Genomic DNA, 23,970 nt, shown 5'->3' with positions numbered 1-23,970 from the left:
ATTCAGACACGCAGAAAACTTTTAAATTGGTTTTTATCCAAAAAAAAAGAAACGGGATGCTAATAGGATCCAAATTTAAAAATTGGTACTTGCGGGTCATCACATTTTATGTTTGCTAACTGTTTCACAAATGCGCATGTGCAAATCGTTCACATTATGTTAAGAATAAGTAGGCTTAAAAACACCTTTTAAAGACCATGGCAAGCTGTCTTTAGGTTTTGGTTTCGATCTCAGCTTGAGTATTTTTTTTTTTTACGTACAAGAAGTGAACCGTTTAGAAAAACATAATACTCCATGCACATGTCTCAGTTTCTTTTCGTTTTTCTTTACTTCATTTTTTTTAAAGGAATTTAGGCTCTGTCTTTCATACTCCTTTTTTTGCCTATTAGCCAGGCGCAGAGGTGCTATCACAGGGACTCGACAGAATCACCCAGTGGTCGACCTTGTTTCCTGACTAGGACAATGAATGCCGTTTTCCTTCCTCCTGCCACATCCCATCCCCCCTAAACTGGGCACTGTGGAGTGCTTGAGTGCCATATATGCCAGTGCAGTTGGATTGGGCTGACTTTTGTCTGATGGGTTGAGGGTTCCAGATTGACAGTTCCTCGCCTTAAGGCCTTGTCTTCCGCTATTTTTTGTGTATGGATCAGACAGGTAGTTCTGCCACAGCGATTAATGTTTAATACTAATTATTAAAATTTCACGAACATTGGAACTACCTGAAAGGTCTTCCAGCATCCTTTACTCCTTTTCCATAAAACTAACTGTAGCCAACATTTGAATCCCTTATCCCCTTTTGTTCCAAAATTTATAATTTTCCTTTTTTACTTGTCTACTAGCAGGGAGACCCAACGTTGCCCGGGATTGAATGATGATCAATGAATATTTCACGTGGCCATACTTTTATTGTCATTGAAATCGGTGAAATCGTCCATTTTTCAATCAAATCGATTGATTGCCTGCTCCAGTTAAGGACTCTGCACCGAAAGTAAGCTTCATATGCCTCTCCATAGTGACTTAGTTTACAATAGATTGTAGTTTGCATTGCACTGTAGAGAACCTACTGTTGATTTTATAAAATGATTTTTTTTATAAAATGGTTTGAATTAAAGTTTAAAATTCACATGTCAAGTATCATGCTTCAATTGTGCTCTAAACAAAAACATTAATTTCGAACGCGCCCCTGTCTTGTCAAAAAACTTAGTTTTGATTTGCTGGGTCTTTTTGCTTGTGTGGTAATAAAACTTCTCAAATCCACTTGTGATGTTAGGTTGTATAAGTTGTTAACTTTTATCAAAATCTTCTGTTCCTTCTTTCATAAGAATTTTTTCAATTATCGATCATACATGAATATCGAAAACATTCCAATACAAAACCTATCCAAGAACACTGCCAAATACATAAACTATATTTATGTGAAATTTCATAAAAATCGACCCAGCTGTTTCGGAGTTCATATGGAATGAACTCACGCACACACACATACATAAACAGCTTAAGTTCATTTTTTATAAAAGTACAGATTTAGCCCAACCTAAAGCATATTGCCATTGAGTGCGGATTTACAGTAGGATAGCCTATATGTGGAGTTAGGCAACAAGACGGTTGTTCACATTACATTTAATTTTCTGCATGTTTGTACATTCGGGGAAACAAGGAGTTCGAAAGGCAAGCTGTCAGAAGAAAGAAGCTATTAGAGTAAAAGTTTTTCAGCATTAAAGAACTTCTACAGTGAAGAGGCAGGTTTTTGCTGCTTTTCAAATGAGACAGTTTTGTCGTTTAGAGGTTACAAGTACAGCAAGTTCATCGGAACACAGGGATGCAATACTGTGGTGATGTGACAGAAGCTGGAGCTTGGCAGACAGTGCTTTATAAGGAAAGAGAAGATTAGAAGTTGAAAACAACTTCTATCACACTTACCTTCAATGCTTTTTGTGAAGTTCAAAGAAAATCCTTGCTCCACATGGTATTCATTGGTTTTAAACGTAATTTCAACTTCATTCCCGCTTGACCGGATTTGATTTGGAATGTTTTGGCCACAACCACGGAACAAAATGCCATCACCTGTAAAATAAAGAAATTATCAACATCAGATTAGATTATGATGTGGATGCTTGTTGAGTACAATTTAAAATCTCATTTCTGATTTTTTGAGATAAGGATTGATTATTCGTATTATTTGGATTCTTCGGACTACTGTTTGCAAGAACCCATGGTGCAGTGGATAGAGTACTTGGTAAAATTCAAATGTAAAAATTATATTCTCTGGAGGGTGAAGGTTCAATCCTTAATATAAGTTACACTCAAAATACAATTGCAAAATACTTATGACTTTTACTACCCAGTTATGGCTGACGGAACAAGTGCATATTACTCTCATGGATAAAATAAAGGGTACCATACGAAATTTTGTGCAATTTTCAGAGTTTGACATGATTAGAACAGCAGTCTGATGACTCCAAATAATACGAGCTGCGGAGATGTGTTGTCAATCAGATTTCATCAGTTTCAACAGTGAGCGAACGCTGGTCAAGACTGATGGTGAGAACCCCAAGTGAGTAATTCATAGTAAAAGCAATGATCAATAAACTTTTTTTTTCGAATTTGTGATACTCACATGGTTTAGCTTAAAAGAAATTGGAATCATAAGGATGATTGATGTCATACAAAGCTAATAAAAACAGCTGAAATTTTCAAAGCTATTGTCTCCACCCCAAAGTCATAATCCTAAAAATACGCTGTAAACTTCAGCACATCTGATTGGCTTTTAAATTTTCTCTGCTTACGTCCCCGCCACATTCATTCTAAGTCTTCTCCATCAACTCATGAAAGGTAGCATAAATAAGAGCGGCTCAATGAGCAGCATAATTTCAACTCTTACATTAATAATGTTCGTTATTGACATAATAATAATTTCATTACTCTGGTAATTTCAGAAGGCTGTCGATGATTCAATGCAGAGACATTAAATAAACTGATTCCGCCTGATACCATGCATTAAAGGCATCTTTCATCTTATCCAAGACGAGAACAATAGTCTGAAAAATCTAAATAATAACTTAAAATCTATTTATTAATTAGAAATTAAAATTTAAATTTCTTCAATTTTTTTCATTTTGTTTTTTTAAATAGAACATTTTAAGCTTTCACTTTTTTATGTCCACTTTTTAATTTCTAAAATGAAGGCTATTTCAAAAATTGGATAAACCGTGGAACAATCGACAAACAAAAATAAAAAACAAACGATTTCTTAAAGTAGCTAAACATTCAATTAGGTTTTGTGTAGTTTTATACAAAACGGGCATTGCTACTCTTTTTCTGCTCCATCGTTATTTCCATGGAAGGTTTGACTGAACTCGAATGTCTGGTTCTTTCCTATAGGACATCCACAGCAAGAATTTGTCTTATTACAACAACTGCAAAGAACTATCCTTTCTTCCTCTGTATAAAAATAATTAGTTTTATAAATAACAAATCCAGCATCGGATTATATGTGGATATGTTGGCTACTAGTAGGCAAGTGAGACGAGCAAATGATTGGCTAAGCTACTTTCTTTCCATTTTGTTCCATTCATCCTTTCTTTTTTCTACTCCTTCCTTCTTCTGTACAGAATGGAACAGGATTTATTAAAATCAATTGCTTCCTCTGAAGTCTGAACTTCCCAAAGACACGCCCTACCGGAAAAAATAAAGCGTTTCACATTAACATGTCTTAAAATTCTTAACCAATGATGATCAATGAATGTTTCACGTGCCCATACTTTTATTGTCATTGAAATCGGTGAAATCCACTCGTGATGTTAGGTTGTATAAGGTGTTAACTCTGGTCAAAATCGCCTGTTCCTTCTTTCATCAGATTTTTTTCAATTATCGATCATACATGAATATCGAAAACATTCCCGCTTATTTAAAGTGATAAAGTTAGTCTCTATGAAATGCCAAATTCTAATAATACAGCAAGCACAAGAATAGCAAGTACGGCACAAACACATTGACACACCAGTTCTCGCCAGATAATCGAAGTTAAGCAACGGTGAGCCTGGCCAGTACCAGATGGGTGACCATTTAGGAAGGCTAGGTGCTGTATGTACCCTCTGGGAAGGTTGGGTGTGGGGCCAGAACCTTCACCCCGAAAAAAGAACTCCTTGCTACAAAAGCATTTACAAAGTTGTGGATGACCTATGCCCCTCCAGGCCTCAAGGCTAGGAATGCAAGGATGGACAACAATAACAACCAGTCTGGGGAGGGCACACCCAAGAAATACAACATATGCCAAGACGAAAATCCTTTAAGAACGACTGCTTACTTTACAATTGTAAGTGCAAGATTACCTTCTTCTAACCTTATATATATATATATACAGTGATGATCATATTTATTGGCACGGTAAAATAAAAGTTAAATTTTGTCTAATAAATTCTAAAAAAGGGATTAAATTAAAGAAAATAACAAAGTATTTTTAACTGGCCTTTCCGATGCAGCAATCGGATTTTAGAAAAAATAAATAACAAAGGAACAACAAACATAATTGCAAAAAACCCTTGTTCAAAATTATTGGCACGATTTATTTAATAATCAATTGTATAGCCTTTGGCCTTGATTACCTTCCTCAGTCGCTTTTCATAGTTTACAACCAAGTTGTTGCACTCTTCAGTAGTAATTTTAGCCCACTCTTCCTGACAATAATCCTCCAATTGAATAAGATTCTTAGGCTTCCTTTGCATTACCCTCAATTTTAATGTTCTCCATAAATTTTCAATTGGATTAAGGTCTGGGCTTTGTGATGGCCACTCCAAAACATTAATATGATTGTCCTCAAGCCATTTCTTAGTCAGTTTAGCCGAATGTTTTGGGTCATTATCTTGCATGAACCACCAACGACGACCAAGTGAGAGCTCTTTAGCAGAGTCTTTCAGGTTTTCATCCAATATTTTAACATAATCTTCCTTTTTTATGCTACCTGTGACCTTAACAAGTCGCCCTGGTCCAGAGGCAGCAAAGGATCCCCAAAACATCAAACTGCCTCCACCGTGCTTCACTGTGGGTATGGTGTTCTTAGGCAGGAAAGCTTCGCCAGATTTTCTGTAAATATAAGACACTTTATTATGGCCAAATAACTCTATTTTCGTTTCGTCAGTCCATAGAACACGTTTCCAGAATGCAACATCTTTATCAATATGACGTTTTGCAAAGGCTAGCCTTGCTTTCAGGTGCATAGGCTTCAATAAGGGAGTCTTTCTCGGACGACATGCTTTTAAACCAGCTCTCTTCAAAACTCTACCAACTGTATGTCGAGATACATTCACTCCAGAGGTGCTCTGTTCATCAACAATCTCCCCAACAGAGATCCTTGGGTTTTGTTTTACTTGTCGAACAATTTTCCGTTCATCTCTTGGGGAAATAATCCTTTTTCTCCCTCTACCCTCTAAACTCAACGTGGCCTTGCGATTTGAACTTGTTTATTATGGCTCTAACAGTGGATTTGGGAAGGTTTAGCTTCTTTGAAATCTTATCATAGCCCTCCCCATTAGTATGGCATGCTACAACAAGCTTCCTGACGTCTTCGCTGTGTTCCTTAGTTTTAACCATGGCGATTGAAAATTATAATTTAGTCACTTATAATAGTTTAAATAAATCGCTATCTAAAAATTATCTGAAAAAAATTATTCACTGAATTAGCGTTAAACAAGCATACCATGGCTATAAAAAAGTTCAGAAAGCACGTAAACCGGAAATTGATTGATATTATACTGATACTAAAAGAAAAACAAAGCCGTGCCAATAATTTTGAACAAGGGTTTTTGCAATTATGTTTGTTGTTCCTTTGTTATTTATTTTTTCTAAAATCCGATTGCTGCATCGGAAAGGCCAGTTAAAAATACATAATATACTTTGTTATTTTCTTTAATTTAATCCCTTTTTTAGAATTTATTAGACAAAATTTAACTTTTATTTTACCGTGCCAATAAATATGATCATCACTGTATATGTATATATATATATATATATATATATATATATATATATATATATATATATATATATATATATATATATATATATATATATATATATATGCCCAAAACCTCTGAGCTTGATCGAGGGGAGACTAAAACCTGCTGCTATGGTTTCAAATGATCTGAAATAACAGCAAGAGGAGACTTGATTCCAAATATTTCTCATGTTATATCTCCCCTCTTTTGGAAAGTGGGTACGATTGTAAATATCTCCAGTATCGAATAATCCTTATACACTGTGAAATTTCCTTTATATATGAAAACAAATACCAAATATTTTGTAATTCATATGCTGGCTTCTGATTAGTTGATAGCAAAGCGTCGTTCCATTTGATTGGTCAGTTCCTATCACTCTTGTCTATAAATAAAACCTTCCAATTTTTTTGTAATCATTAAAAGAAAAATATTGCACCTCCCCTTTTTTGGTATAATAGAAAAGTCTTTTCAATTTTTAATTTGTTTTAAAAAAATGTGTAAAAAAAGATAAATTAAAACAAAATAAAAACAAGAAATTAATTCTGATCAAATGTCACAGAAAGTAAGGATGTGTAAAAAGATAAAAACGAATCCATTTTATTTACATTATACCTTAAAAATGTAATTTTAATTTTGTAAAAAAAAGATATGCGTAAGTACATGCATACATATAATACGTATTTGTAAAAAAAAAATAGAAGAAAGAAAATTCCAATAAAGTGTTTTTTGTTTAGTAAAATTTTTGATATTGGTTGCGTACTTAGTATGCAAAATGGATGCAGTTTTACGTCTTATCCAGGACGAATTTGTCTGGACTTCTGAAAATAAAGTTATTTAAAGTCAAAATCCAACACGTTTAGGAAAAAGGCTTTTTAGTTTTAGTTTTGTAAATATATCAGCTATTAGTTGCTCTGTTTCTATGTAGCTTACAATAATGGATTTTATTTTTATTCTCCATTTCTTATGAAATTTTTGTTAATACCTATATGCTTAGATCATTAGTGAATTACCAGGTTTTCTGCCAAGGCTATACTTGCTGGATTATCGCAATTAATTACTACGATGTATTTAGTTTATTCTAGTTTTAAAACGGTTTTTAGAATGGCCTTTATAAATACGGTTTCTAAAGCAGAATGAGAGAGCGCTAATAATTCAGGTTCACAAGTAGAACGTGCCTCAATTTGCTGCTTCTTTGTGTTAGATAATAGCAGGGTTAAAAGTGTTAATTATCGATCTATCTATCTATGGATCGATCTAGCTATCTATTTATCTTTGGATCTGTTTATCTATCTATCTATCTATCTATCTATCTAATTGGAAGTAAACAAGAGATGAGATGTGAAGCTATGTTTTGATAAACGTTGTCAAAACATGATGAGTTGTAAACTGGACAAGTTGCACCGGAAGATATTTGCATCGGAAGTATGTGTCTTTCTGTCACGTGTTCTGGTTAGCTGAGAAAATAGATGAGTGAATTTGAACGCCGAGCAGGACGGATGGGTTAACGGCTGTCTCTCCTCGTTTGGAAGGGAGCTGACGTGTCTCGAATTGGAGACGAAGAGAAACCCGCAAGCAAAGATATTCACTTTCCATTCTTCAGCGATCGGCACCCAGGAAGTATTAAAAAATACTATATAAAAATCAATCATCGTCTTAGAGCTGAAATGCATTTGTCCACAGGTTTTAGCTTCCATCCAAGAACAGATGAAATTCCCAGGTGGACCAAAAGATCAACGACGCAGTTGAAAAGTTGATGAGGTATGTCGAAATACATGTATGTGTTTATGTAATTATGTCTGACACACAACAGACTTAGATGATCACGATGCGTAAATAGACTGTAAGAGTAACACATGGTTCTGATACTAAAGAACCCCACTACTACGTTCATTTAGTAACACAACTCACAATAACACGACGTACATATGAACGCCTCAATAACGGTACATTAGATTTTTATTAAATAATAGCCTCGTCTTTTGATAGTTATACTTTTTCAATCTTCATCGTTTCCCGAATCTGAAACATCGTAATACAAATTGGAATAATTTCTTTTTGTATTCCTCCATCTTATATAATATAAATCTCACCTGTCTGTTTAAATGTATGTATGTATGTATGTATGTATGTGTTTCTTTGTCAGTTCTAAATGTATAGAGGAGAGAGAGAGAGAGAGAGAGAGAGAGAGAGAGAGCTGTTTGGGTTTACTTCGTCACGTGCTCAACTCGCCTGAGACATGGCGAATGATTGAGCAAACTGGGAAATAAGTTGCGTGCCTGCACCAATCAGCTTTGAGCTTGTAAATGAAGTCTATTTCACTACGAAACCTACGAAACATCTTCACTAGAGTCGCCACAAGCACATTCTTTCCTTTTGATACGTTTTCTTTTTGTACCTTCCAAAATACAAATTAGCATGATCATAGCACGTTTTCTTTTTTTTTTTTTTTTTTTTTTTTTTTTGCAACACTCCCAACAGAAAATGGAAGGAACATATTTCTATTGACATTTCTTACCCGTTCAGTAGAAATTGAAATGACTTTATTCTTACCTTCCGGCACGTTTTCCTTGATTTCAAGATAGTCTGCTGTGCAATTCACTGATTCCTCTACTTTAAAATCTAACATGACCAAGGAAATGAAATGACCTTCGGGAACACTGACTGTCCATTTACAGTCCAAGTTGTTGTCGTAATTCCCTGGATAATTCAAACTTTTGATGCGTCCACGTGGGGCTGTTATTTTCCCACCACATTTAGCTAAAAAGACAAAAAAACAAAACCAAAAAAAAAAGTGGAAAAGACGATACAAATTCCACGTACCATAGAATTACTCATGCTTACTAGTTGTAATACCGGTGCCACTTCTTAGATCAAGTGGCTTCATACTCTGTCTGAAGCGATTTCCATAAAATAAATAATTAAAAAAAGACAGGTCTATGATTCTGAGCAACTCTAACCTCTTTAGTAACTTAAAAAAGCCAAATTTTTTAATGCAATAAAAACATATTTTTTATAAAGGGGTCACCACATATCAAGGCCCGGAAGTCACTCGAGGATAAGGGTTAATGTATGTATGGTAGTCATTGGGACACTAGCATAGTAATCGCTTGTGGTGGAAATTTGATATGATTAGATTATTTACGAGGGTGATTCAATAGGAACTTGTTTACGTTGGACTTGAAGATAACAATATTGTAGTCAGCTGGAATGGAAAGCACACTAGCGGAACAGATTTTCATAGGCGGGCAGTTCTAGGAAAGCAAGCTTTGTTCATGATGGAATCCACGTTTGGATTTAGGCACTGATAGAGAGCAGGGGAAATTATTGATAGTGGGTTTTGCTAGACGAATGTTTTTGTGAAAGATTGGCGAGGGGAGATTACAGATTGGAGACTGGAGCTCAGTCGGACTCTTGCCATGAAAATAACTATAGAGACAGGCTTGTGACGTCTCTTGTATTGGAAAGAGGTTAAAGAAAAGAGAAAAGGGCATTACTTACAAGATTACGAAATCTGTCTTGAACCCTGTCAAGGCAGGATAGGGTGCTCCTAGCAGCTTCTGCTCAGATGTGATAACAGTACTCCATCCTAGGACGTACTTGACAGTGCAATAGTGAAAACTTTGAAAAGTAAAGCTAGCTTACATGACTGAAGTTATGGTTATATAAAAAAGTTTATTCTTAAGTTAAAATAAACATTCACATTCGGACAATCAAAATATTTTTTCTATTAACACTGGTTTAAATCTCATTAATCTGAAATGGAACACATACATCAAATCTGTTGTCGAGATCGTTGGAATAATGGTTGGATCACTCTACTGCTCCAGCAGGTATCTTACTGCCGATGCAATACTCTATTTGTATGAGAGCCAGGTACGCCCTAAAATGGAGTACTGTTGTCACATCTGGTCAGGAGATGTTCAGCGCACTCTATCTAGCCTTGATAGACCTCAAAACCGGCTTCAAAACCTATTATCTGATGCCATTTTCTTTTCCCTGCAACCTCTTTCCCACAGAAGAGACATTGCGAGCCTGTCTCTGCTCTATCGATATTTTTATGGCAAGTGCCCGACTGAACTCCAATCTATGGTTCCCCCTTGCCAAATTTTCACCCAAAATACCTGACTAGCTACAACCGCTATAAAAGTGAGCAAAAAGAGACAAAGAGAGCAAAAAGCGAGCGAGCAGACGATAGAAATTGGAAGAAAAAAAAAAGGAAAAGAAAGAGTTTAAAAGGAAAAGAAAAGAAAAGACAGAGTATCATTGCACCAGTGTCGTATAAACACTGACAACCTACCCATGTTAAGAACGGCTTTTGGAATAAACATTCCGAACCTCCCCATATTAAGAACGGCTTTCGGAATAAAAACGTCCAACGTCGAAAGCCGTTCTTAACATGAGGTTGATGGTGTTTATTCCGAAAGTTGTTCTTGACATGGGGAGGTTAAGAGTGAGTATACTAGGCTGGGGCAGGTCTTAAAAACATACCAAAATAACTTTTTATACACAAACAAAAAGTTATTTATTCACTAATTCAAAGAAAAACTTTTATTACCGGGAAAAATCCCCCCCCCCCCAGAAAAAACACAGTTACCATAAAATAAATAAAACGGTAAAATTTATGAAATTATTACGGTAGGTTGTTTTATTCATTTTCTTTCTTTTTTTTGTTCGTTTTTTAAAATTATTATTGACTTCCGTTCACTCGATATAATCCAGCGGTTTCAGTCGTCTGCCGGGCATAAGCGAGCGAGACTCACGGAAAAACGGGCTTTAAACTGCAGAAGTACCAAAATAGCTATCAAAATGAGAAAGAGGGTGATCACGGGAGAGACGTGGAGCACCGAACGAAATAACATTCTAGGTCACGTGATAGGCGTGGAGAGCGTTGGAGAAAACGATCATGTGGATGGCGTCAAAGTCGTAACGAGAAGTTATGCGTGGCAGGAGAGTGAGAGAATAAATGTCGTTATAAAACAACAACAAAGAAAAATGAGTTGAAAACTGAGCATACAATGTGTTGGTTCCCGGACAACGTTACATATTCTCTCACGGATACTTCTTTAAAAAATTTAAGAGATGGAACCCTTACCTATAAGTAATTCAAAAACATGAACAAATACAGTTTACTTAACTGAAGTGATGGGTCGTATTAAAAGGGCTTAAATGGAACAAAATTTGTTTCAAAAGTGACAACAAATTTTACATGCTCTGGTAGAAGATATCATATAATCCCGGTGATACAGTGATTCTACCAAGTTAGGCTCTGTTGAGTCCGGGAACTAACAGGTGTGTGACCATTTAGAAATATCAGGTAAGAAGATCAAGACGACAACCTTGACATAAATTAATGTTGTCAAAATCTTTAATTGCTAGATAAGCCGAACATTGGTCAACTGTGGCTGTAGAGTAACAGAAGACAAATTGCCGATGGTGATAATGTCTTCTGTACTACACAAGATAGTGTCTTCTGAAAACACAGCAGCTAAGAGACTCTTAAAAACATGAGAACTGTACCTCTGTGAATAACAAAAGGTACATGAAATGTGATGTAAACTTATTGCCTCGGATAAAATTTGCACCAAAAAAGATGTAGAACTTTTTTTACGGGAAAAGCTGTAGAACTCTTTTAACCGAAAAAAAAAACTGTAGAACTCTTTTCACAACAAAAGATGTAAAATTGTTTTAACAGTAAAAGATGTAGAACTCTTTTCACGGAAAAAGATGTAGAACTCTTTTCACGGAAAAAGATGTAGAACTCTTTTCATGGCAAAAGATGTAGAACTTTTTTCTCCGCGAAAGATGTAGAATTGTTGTAACAGTAAAAGATGTAGAATTGTTTTAATAGTAAAAGATGTAGAATTATTTTAACAATAGAAGATGTAGAATTGTTTTAACAATAAAAGATGTAGAATTATGTTAACAATAAAAGATGTAGAATTGTCTTAATAGTAAAAGATGTAGAATTGTTTTAACAATAGAAGATGTAGAATTATTTGAACTATAAAAGATGTAGAATTATTTTAACAATGAAAGATGTAGAATTGTTTTAATAGTAAAAGATGTAGAATTGTTTTAACAATAAAAAATGTAGAATTATTTGAACTATAAAAGATGTAGAATTATTTTAACAATGAAAGATGTAGAATTGTTTTAATAGTAAAAGATGTAGAATTGTTTAAACAATAAAAGATGTAGAATTGTTTTAACAATAAAAGATGTAGAATTGTTTTAACAATAAAAGATGTAAAATTGTCTTAACAGTAAAAGATGTAGAATTGTTTTAACAATAACAGATGTAAAATTATTTTAACAATAAAAGATGCAGAATTGTTTTAACAATAAAAGATGTAGAATTGTTTTAACAATAACAGATGTAGAATTGTTTTGACAATAAAAGATGTAAAATTGTTTTAACAATAAAAGATGTAGAATTATTTTAACAATAAAAGATGTAGAATTGTCTTAATAGTAAAAGATGTAGAATTATTTTAACAATAAAAGATGTAGAATTATTTGAACTATAACAGATGCAGAATTGTTTTAGCAATAAAAGATGTATAATTATTTTAACAATAAAAGATGTAGAATTGTTTAAATAGTAAAAGATGTAGAATTATTTTAACAGTAAAAGATGTAGAATTGTTTTAACAATAGAAGATGTAGAATTGTTTTGACAATAAAAGATGTAGAATTGTTTTAACAGTAAAAGATGTAGAATTGTTTTAACAATAGAAGATGTAGAATTGTTTTAACAATAAAAGATGTAGAATTGTTTTAACAATAAAAGATGTAGAATTATGTTAACAATAAAAGATGTAGAATTGTTTTAACAATAAAAGATGTAGAATTGTTTTAACAATAAAAGATGTAGAATTATTTGAACTATAAAAGATGTAGAATTATTTTAACAATAAACGATGTAGAATTGTTTTAACAATAAAAGATGTAGAATTGTTTTAACAATAAAAGATGTAGAATTGTTTTGACAATAAAAGATGTAGAATTGTTTTAACAATAAAAGATTTAGAATTGTCTTAATAGTAAAAGATGTAGAATTGTTTTAACAATAAAAGATGTAGAATTATTTGAACTATAAAAGATGTAGAATTGTTTTAACAATAGAAGATGTAGAATTGTTTTAACAATAAAAGATGTAGAATTGTCTTAATAGTAAAAGATGTAGAATTGTTTTAACAATAAAAGATGTAGAATTATTTGAACTATAAAAGATGTAGAATTGTTTTAGCAATAAAAGATGTAGAATTATTTTAACAATAAAAGATGTAGAATTGTTTTAACAGTAAAAGATGTAGAATTATTTTAACAGTAAAAGATGTAGAATTATGTTAACAATAAAAGATGTAGAATTGTTTTAACAATAAAACATGTAGAATTGTTTTAACAGTAAAAGATGTAGAATTGTTTTAGCAGTAAAAGATGCAGAATTGTTTTAACAATAAAAGATGTAGAATTGTTTTAACAATAAAAGATGTAGAATTATTTGAACTATAAAAGATGTAGAATTGTTTTAGCAATAAAAGATGTAGAATTATTTTAACAATAAAAGATGTAGAATTGTTTTAACAGTAAAAGATGTAGAATTATTTTAACAGTAAAAGATGTAGAATTGTTTTAACAATAAAAGATGTAGAATTGTTTTAACAGTAAAAGAGGTAGAATTGTTTTAGCAGTAAAAGATGCAGAATTGTTTTAACAATAAAAGATGTAGAATTGTTTTAACAATAAAAGATGCAGAATTGTTTTAACAGTAGAATATGTCGAACACTTTTAACCGCAAAAAATACAGAACCATTTCACTTTTATTTCTATTGTAACATTGTGTCCTAATGTTCCTCATGGTAAGAAATAAAGTTTTGCGCAACGATGTGACGATTTATTTAAGTATAAACAAATGCAAATTTTAACTCACCAATTGAGTATTTGAGTTTGAAACTTATTTCAGAAGGATGGTGGAGAAAAAGCCCGTGAAACTTTATATACATTACATTATTCCGGGAGTATAATGTATAATTATTACTTTGTCGACCACACGTTTGCAGAATTAGAGGAGAATTGTTTGTACTTCCATCTCGAAACTGAAGATAGGTCAATCGACATCTGCAAAAAAGAATTTTTTTTATTTAACAATTTTTAAACATTATAATCATATTTTGTGTTATGTTTTATTTTAATTATGAATGTGTTAGAATACATCATCGATCCTCCTAAGTAATAGCTCCTCTGTGTGTGTGTGTGGGGGCTGGGTTATTGCAGATGCGTTCGTCATAATATAGTTCTCCCGGGCTCACCTTCCCTTTATGAGGGGGCACCTTACTACCTGATCTGTTGTCATAATATCCCAGAAACTAACTCCATATTATTATCCTATAATCATAGCATAAATATGTGACCAAACAGGGCATATATTTCATTATATATATACATACATATAAACATACATATATATGAATATATATACGGACATATATATATACATATGTATAGTACATACATACATTCATAAATAGATATATAGATATACATATATATGCATACATGTATACACACATATATACATAATACCTATATACATATATCTATATATATCTACATACATATGTACATACAAGCTAAATTTAATGTCACTGTTTAAACAACCTATACCTTATTTTATTCGCCTTTTATTCCTCTATAATTTTACCTGTTCATATTTGACATTTAACTGAAATATTCTAGTGTTCACTTCAATTTAAAAAAATAACTTCAAATTAAGGAGGCAAAAAGAAAGTCCGCAGCAACAAATTCGCTTAAAACCAGCTTAAATTATCGCCCCTAAATCAGTTCAAAATATCTACCAACAGGAATCAAAGCATCTCTAATCGTAATTATTGTTGGTCCAGGTTTTACAAAGTAACATTTAGTTCGTATGCAACGATTTTCTCTTAGTGATTGTCAGGAGCTCATTGATCTCCACCTTTTTGGTTTATCCAATCGAGAAATCGGCCGCAGATTGAAATGTGATGAGAAAATGGCACGAAAGACTGTGCAAAAGCACCAAAATACCGGCAGTGTTCGTGATACCCCCAAATCTGGTCGTACTAGAGTTACTTCTAACAAGGAAGACAATGCTATCAAGATCTGCAGCATAAGAAAAAGATTTGAAACGGCTCCCCAAATCCAACAACAATGCAATCTTGTTAAAAAGTGCCCTCTTTCTACTGTCAAGAACAGATTAAAGGAATTTAATTTGTGGGGATATGTTGCAAGATGCAAGCCAATGATTTCTATAAAGAACAGAAAGCGCCGTCTGGACTTCATCAGATGCAATACAGATCATGACTCTTCATATTGGTCAAAAGTACTTTTTAGCGACGAAAGCAAGTTCAATAGGCTAGGCAGTGATGGTAGGCAGTACGTCCGTTGGAGGAAAGACGAAGAATTTAATCCTAGGTGCTCAGTTTCAACACTGCAAAATGGTGGAGGTTCAGTTTTGGTGTGAGGCATTATTCGTACCAATGGTCCAGGGCCTATAGTTCGCTTACAAGGTCGAATTAATTCGACCAAGTGCATTAATATGTTGACTGAGCATTTTCTACCCTACTTTGGTCGGAATTTGGATGATAATCCCATCTTCATGCACGATAATGCTCCCATTCACACCACTAGCATGTCAAGAGTTTCCTGGAAGAACATGATATTCCATGTTTGGATAGGCCTGCACAATCTCCAGACCTCCAACCTATTGAAAACATATGGCATTACATCAAGCAACAGCTACACAATGATAAAATTTCAAATTTGGAAGAACTTTGGACAAAAATTTTTAAAAAGTGAAATGCCCTTTCCCCGGAGTATTGCTGCAGTCTAATTCAAGGAATTGGCAAAAGATTGCAAGCTGTCAAATTGCAGAAGGGCTATGCTACTAAATATTAACTAGTTCATTGTGTCCCTGTTGTATTTGTGTAGCAATAATGTCCTAAAGTTACATTTAAATAAAAAATTTCCATTGTGCATACGTTCTTTTTGCCTCCTCAATTTGAAGTTATTTTTATAAATTGACGTGAACAGTAGAATATTTCAATGCAAAGTCAAATATGAACACGCAAAATTATAGAAGAATAAAAGACGAATCAAATGACGTATTAGACCTCGCACAAAAGAGCAGGACACTAATAATAGAATAATAATAACAAAGACCTTCGCTGGCGAGGACTAATATTTACCGTAACCAGTTATACAGTCCTTTTGAAATTTTCATCTGTATTATTCTCGTTATGTACTGAATATTTGTAAATGAAACCTATATGAAATATGTTCCTTATTAAATTTTATAGATTTTCTATTCTGAAAGAAGTTTAAAAAAATTAATCTGAAAAAGTTATTTTCAAGTTATTGTTAAAAAAAAATTATATTTTCTCATTATTCAGACCTGTATTACAAAGAGAGGGTTGCAAAAAATGAGTTGTGGTGCGAGGAGAAATACCAACTGAAACAGAGAGAATATTCAGACCTGTAATAATACAAAGACGGGGTTACAAAAATGAGTTGTGGTGTGAGGAGAAATACAAACTGAAATAGAGAGAAAGAGAGTTTTAAAATATAATCTTAAAAAGATAAGATACAAGTTAGAAAAGCATTTCATCCAAGGCATGAAAATCGTTAAACAAAATGTTTTTACTATAGGCTTTAAAAATAAAGGTACAAGATTCAATTTGAAATTTATTTATCTTCAAAGTGCACTTTTATAAATTTTTCAAAGTAAGGTATAAAAATTTAATTTAAATTGAATCAAAAAATTATCTTGGATTTATTTTATGTAATGAACATTTTGTTGCAATTTAAAAACATTATCTTTCATCTAGCAATTAATGATATAGATATAACATTTTCAATGATTTTTTTAAAGTGCAACAAAATATACATTACATAAAATAAATCCAAGATAATTTTTTGATTCAATTTAAATTAAATTTTTATACCTTACTTTGTAAAATTTATAAAAGTGCACTTTGAAGATAAATAAATTTTAAATTGAATCTTGTACCTTTATTTTTAAAGCCTATAGTAAAAACATTTTGTTTAACAATTTTCATGCCTTGGATGAAATGCTTTTCTAACTTGTAGTTTGTTTAAACAGTAACATTCTTCGCCATTATGTCGAGTGGAAGAAAGTTCGATGGAGAGTTTACATGATGTGGTTAACTGTGGGGTTTTTATGAAGCCGGATAGGTGACACGTGGTCGTGCGGTTTGAAAATCTGGGTAGTTTATTGAACTTTCTTCCGCTCGACATCAAGGCGAAGAAAAAGAAAAAATTCTCCGAAATATATTTCTTAAAAAATAAACACTCGTTTATTTTATAAAAATAAATAGCGTTGCAGTTTTGGCTTCAAAGGTATTTAATACATATATATATATATATACTAGCGGAGGCACCTGGCGTTGCCCTGGTTTTTAGAGGCCGTTGCCCTGGTTTTTAGAGGCGTGTGTGGTTGGGGGGGTAAAATGAAAACAAAGCGAAGTCATAACCCTGTTCAAATATTATAAAAACAAACAATGTTAAACCTTTTTAAAAAAAAATCGTGAATCCCAAAAAGGTTTAAAGGGGGGGGGTCAAACTCGAATCATTGAAGCGAAAGCGCCCCCCCCCAAAAGTGATGAATTAACTAAAAAATGAATTAGATCAAATATTAATTCTGCAGTGAAGTTTGTTTTGGTTTAGTTTCAGTAGTCACATCACACTCGAATTCTAAATGAATGTTTTTGTTTTCTCGAATTCTAAATGAATTTATTTATTTTAATTTTAATTTAAGTGTAATGCATATGGATTCACGATATCGTTGCGTTGTAATCTTTGTGTAAAAATAAATGTTGAGTTGAAAGTACTAATAAATAAAGGTCATAGTTAGATTTCACGGTTAGAGTCGTTAAAACCGGAAGTAAACTTTGGTTAGTCTCGCAGAATGCGTCTTACAGTAACGAAAAAAAAAGCAAAAAGAAAACAATAATAGTAATCGTTTTTTATTTTTTTAATTTCTATTTTATTATGAAAAAAATAGAAGCATAAATCAGGGAAAAAAGATTAAAAAAAAAAAGAAACGGCATAAGTAACCTTGTACGATTCAAAACCGGTGTGTTTCCTCATAGTGTTCCTTGTGAACGCATCTGCTGCAGTGTAAATAAGGGGAGGGGAAAGGAGGAATCTAATAGAGAGAAAAGATGTTGCAACTTCCATTGAATCTAAGCGATTTTGGCAGTGGACTCTCACCGGAAAAAATAAAAAATATAGGAATGTACCATTGTCGAGGAACTGTAAAGGTAATAGGCCTATAGCAAACCTCAGATAATGTGCTATAGTCTGTACGCATTACATTTGCATGTAATGTCACGATTTTTAATCCTATTAAGGTCACAGTTGGAGGGGAAAATGAGTTCATTTTATTTATATAGATAGATAGAATAGAATAGAATAGATAGAAGATAGAAGATAGAAGATAGATAGATAGATAGATAGAAGATGTGTGTGTGTGTGTGTGTGTGTGTGTGTGTGTGTGTGTGTGTGTGTGTGTGTGTGTGCATACAGTCCTGCACATCCGCTGATGACCATGTCCAGATTGTGGTGCCCTGAACACCTGCCAGACCAGACTTTGGATGTTCCAGAGCCTCTATTTCCATTGACGCCCATATCCGCATATGTCCTCAGTGAGTGTCCGTTTGCTTTTTTAGGCTACAGCCAGCCTTTTTTTTTATCGAGATACACACTGATGGTAAAATGTGTATTCCATTACATATCAAGTAATGCCTGTGCTTGAAGCGTTTTATAGTGAGGAAAGACTTTGCACCGAGACAATCCCACTCTCTGAACAACTGCCACATTAAACCAAAAAGAAGAGCAAGTCAACATCATTTGATGCAGCAGTAGCCGCAGGTTTTATATCAGAGTTTTCCTTCTCCTATAGAGGTTGCCTTCATCATGGCTTATGGAGCCCTTTCCACCCATCATGCGATTTGATCCATGACTGGGACTAAGGTTGCTGGGCATCAGAGCATATTCCACATGCCGGTGGGTTCTGTATGCCGCAACTAACTGGGCCTAAGCTCCTCTGGGGGTTTCTGTCAGGGTTACCTCACCCTTAGCCTTTGGTTAAAAGAACCTTGGCCCACAACATATATACATATATACATACATATACATAAATATATATATCTATATATATATAAATGTAATTCTTGGTTCATTCAAAGTCGATAAAACCATATTTCTACATTACCAATTTATTTGAAATTTTCAGACAATCCATCTTTAGAGTCGAAGGACGTTTCTGTGTTATTAAAATAAATACACATCGCCAATTATAAAAATATTAAATAAAATAAAAATATTTTTCGTAAGTGCAAACCTGTTTTGTTGATAGAACTGAACTTCCGTTTCAATTCATTTCATACACCACGATTTGACGAAACGAATTAGAAGATTTCATTTTGTTTACTCGGTAAGTAAAAAAAAACATAATTCATTTATCTTCCAAATTTTTTAATTTAAACATTTTTTCTTTATTATATCAGGCAAAAATAAGTTGAGTTGAAACATAAAAGACGAAGTGTTTTTTGTTTTTGTTTTTTGTTTTGTTAAACAGTTATTTCGATATAAAAAAATATGAACATTTTATTATTAAAACTATAAATTGTTAGGTGAAAGTACAGGGTTTTTTTCGAAGAAAATTTACGTATTGGTAATGTGCTTAAATAATATTTGGTGTTAATGCAGAGAGTGATCCGCGTTATTTTTTAAAATCGTATTTCCAAGTTTAATTAAAGTTTTATGATATGTTTTTTTATTCAATTGTAAGGTTAAAGTACAGAATAGATATAAAACACCCTCCCCTCCCCATGTTAAGAATGGCTTTTTAAATATAATAACGTTATTATTGCAGCACGGATCACTCTCTGCATGAGTACCAATATATTATATGTGCACAATGTTTAAATATTTCAACAGTGCTCAATACTTTCACCTAACAATTTAATAAACAAAACATGGTACCTATGCAGAGAAAGTACCGTGCTAAAATAATATTATTTAGAAAACCATTCTTAACATGGGGAGGGCGTTTTGTAACTATTCTATGCTTTCACCTAACAATTTAATAAACAAAAGATGGTACTTATGCAGAGAAGGTACCGTGCTGAAATAATACTGTTATTATTGAGAAAGTTATTCTTAACATGGGGAGGGAGTTTTGCATCTATTCTATGCTTTCACCTAACAATTTAATAAACAAAAATAGATAGTACTTATGCATAGAAAATACCGTGCTGAAATAATGCTATTTAGAAAGACATGGGGACGGTATTTTGCAATTATTCTGTACTTTCACCTAACAATTTAATAAACAAAACATGGTACTTATGCAGAGAAGCTACCGTGCTGAAATAATGACGTTATTATTTAGAAAGCCATTCTTAAAATGGGAATGGGGGTGTTTTGTAACTATTCTGTACTTTCACCTAACAATTTAATAAACAAAAGTTAAACTTAAGCAGACAAGGAACAGTACTGAAACATTAACATTATTATTTAGAAAGCCATTCTTAACATGGGAGGGAGGATGTTTTCTAAATATTCTGTACGTTCGGTTCTAATGCAGAGAGTGATCCGCGCTATTTTTTAAATCGTATTTCCACTTTTAATTAAAGGTTTATGATATGTTTTTATTCAATTGTAAGGTTAAAGTACAGAATAGGTAAAAAACACCCTCCCCTCCCCATGTTAAGAATGGGTTTTTAAATAATAACGTTATTATTTCAGCACGGATCACTCTCTGCATGAATACCGATTAATGTTTTTTTTTATTTACCGGAGTTTTTATTAATTTTATTTTTTTAAGAAAACTTTTTTTAACAAAAATTGAAAGTACACTTTTTCTTTTCTTTTTTTACAGAAGTTGTTTTTTATATAAGAAATTATGAATGCGTTTTCTTTATTAAAGAAATTGGTACTTATACACTTATTGATCCGTGCTGAAATAATAACGTTATTATTTAAAAAGCCATTCTTAACATGGGGTTGTACCTATTCTGTACTTTAACCTTAAATTGAATTAAAAAAACATATCATAAAACTTTAATTAAACTTGGAAATACGATTTTAAAAAATAGCGCAGATCAATAAGTGCATTAGCACCAGAAATTCTTAGGTGAAATACAGAAAAGTTTCTACCAAGAAAACCGTTATTTTTTCAGCCATTCTTTCCAAGGGGAGGGGATGGTGTTTTGTCACTATTCTGTGCTTTCAACTAACAATTTATTAAAAAAACAAAAGGTAAATTTTCACATTAGGTCCACCTCCACAATTTTTAACATGGGTAGGTTGGGGGTGTTTATTCCGAAAGCCGTTCTTAACATGGGGAGAATGGTGGTATTTATTCCAAAATCTGTTTTTAACAGACGAAAGACAGGTAAAAGGTTAAAACACGTGGTTAGGTATGGGTTTTGTTTATTCCGAAAGCCGTTCTTAATATGAGGAGGTTGGGAGCGTTTATTCATGGCCGCCGATGAATTATAGCGCATAGTACAGGTCTTTATATCTCGAAAACTACTTGCCTCTGCAAATTTTAAATGAGATTTTATTCAGCAGAGTCGAAAATTGTGGAGGTGGACCTAATGTAAAAAAAATACACCCCCCCCCCCAAAAAAAAAGGTATTGTGAAATTTGAATTTAAGCGCAGTACCAAAAATAAAATTAGACAGAAAAATACCTCCTTTGGGTTTGTACTTGCACAAAGACTTGAAAAAGTTTTAAACAAAAACAAATATATAACAAGTAAATATTTTCAAAGGCAAGATAAGTTACTTTTCTACCTAATTGGATAATTTTTAGTGTTTTTATTGGGTTTGTACTACTGTACGTATAGATTCGAAAAAGTTGTCAAAAAATAAATGTATAACAAATATTACCAAAGGCAAAATATGTTACTTTATTACCAAAATGGATAATGTTTTAGTTTTATTTTAATGTAAAATGTTTATTCGGCTCGAAAAACACAGCGTTTCCTGCTATATTTGAAAATTACAAATGGCAGCAGACTCTGTGGTAATCACGTTAAATTTGAGAAAATAAGTTAAAACTAAAAAACTATACAAAATACTGTTAAAAAAAAAACACCGAATACATGCCTGCCTATGTCACGGTAACATATATTGAGTGAGTTCCTGACAGTATTTTGTATAGTTTTTAGTTTTAACTCATTTTCCCAAACTTAACGTGTTCAAAACAGTCTGCCGCCATTTGTATTTTTCAAATATACAAATAAACACTACATGTTTTCAGACCGATTAAACATTTTACACTAAATAAAAACACTAACATCTTATCCAGTTAGGTAGAAAAGTAACTTATCTTGCCTTTGATAACATTTATTTGTTATATTTATTTTTCGACGACTTTTTCGTTTCAGTGTTCAGTAATACAAACCCGTTTTATTTACTGTAATGTTTAGTCGGTTCGAAATACAGTGTTTATCAGTGTATTTGAAAAATACAAATAGTGGTGGACACTGTTAATGATATTAAGTTTGGGAAAATGATTTAAAACTAAAAAACTATACAAAATACTGTCAGAAACCCACCGAATATGTCAGCCTATGTAACGATAACATATAATCAGTGGGTGTCTGACACTGTTTTGTATAGTTTTTTAGGTTTTAACTGATTTTCCCAAACTTAATGTATTCAACAGAGTTCGCGACCATTCGTCTTTTTCAAATACATCGATAAACACTGAGTTTTTCAAGCCGATTAAACATTTTACATTAAATTAAAACACCCAAAAATTATCCAGTTAGGTAGAAATGTAATTTACCTTACCTTTGCTTTCATTTATTCATTTTTGGACAGCTTTTTCGAATTTGTGTATAGTAACCCTCCCTCACCCAAATATTAATTAAAACCTCACATCTTTGAATACAATAAAACAAATTCTATTTAGCGTTTCAACGGTTTAGCAACGTTCGGCTTAATCCACTGAATGTTGGTCGAGCCCAAGCCATGATTGACGATAACTCCTGTGGATCTGGATCCAATTCTGCAAGAGTACCATTTTTTTTTTTTCATTTTCGCCTTTTTTTTTACTTTTTGGAGTGGATTGCTGTATTAAGAATATAAGAAACATGCATTTTCTCTTTTTATTAGAATTTTCCATTACACCAAATTAAGCCACAGCAATTTTACTGGGGCTGTGAGTTGTATAGGAGGGTGGTGTCGAAGGGGTTCTACTTATATTGAACGTGTTAGGATAAGAAAAGGGCTATGCACGTGTGTGATTTTACTACGAGAGTTACGTGTCGTTATGCGTTACGTTAGGGGTGGGGGATTGACTAATGCAGACATATTCATGCCAAGGCACATATCTGCATACATACATACATACGTACCAAATATACAAATACATACATGTGCGAAAGCGACACCAACATACACACGTAAATATATACATAAAAGAACATACGCACATGCAAGAATACAGCTATATGTATAGATACACAGATAATCACAGGTATACAAATATACAAATACGTACAAATATACAGATATACACTCACATATACAAATATACACACATATACATCCATATACTTATACATGTATATACATATATACACACATACACACACACACACACACATATATATATATATATATATATATATATATATATATATATATATATATATAGTAAAATTATGACCCATTTTTATTTCAAATTTACATTCTGTTGTGAAAAGTTTTGAATAATGTCCAATAGGTCCTAATGCGATCTTTCCCCTTTTTTATCCCGTCTTTTATCATCTTTTTTTTAGAGAGCTTGCAATTTTTTATAAACTCTTTATGAACTTTTTATACTTTTTTGAAGAGCTCAATTTTCTTTTTTAATTTCTCTCTGATTTATCCCATTTTTCTTTTGGGCGTTGAGAGGT

General features: G+C 32.8%; 1 protein-coding gene across 1 annotated transcript in view; it reads right to left on the bottom strand.

The window, feature by feature from the left end:
* LOC145258153 (cubilin-like) overlaps positions 1-23,970 on the bottom strand; it is a 409,766-nt gene that overhangs the window by 76,776 nt on the left and 309,020 nt on the right. The window contains exons 46-48 of the mRNA XM_080115944.1: positions 13,927-14,114; positions 8,544-8,750; positions 1,921-2,064 (exon numbers count right to left, since the gene is read on the bottom strand). Of these exons, the coding sequence (XP_079972070.1) occupies positions 1,921-2,064; positions 8,544-8,750; positions 13,927-14,114 (539 nt within the window). The remainder of the gene's footprint in view (positions 1-1,920; positions 2,065-8,543; positions 8,751-13,926; positions 14,115-23,970) is intronic.

This window comes from Euprymna scolopes, chromosome 33 (assembly GCF_053919585.1).
Source record: "Euprymna scolopes isolate OS-2025 chromosome 33, ASM5391958v1, whole genome shotgun sequence".
NCBI classification, from domain to species: Eukaryota; Metazoa; Mollusca; class Cephalopoda; order Sepiida; family Sepiolidae; genus Euprymna; species Euprymna scolopes.
Note: the sequence above shows the minus strand (reverse complement) of the source record. Positions and strands in the feature narration are given on the sequence as shown.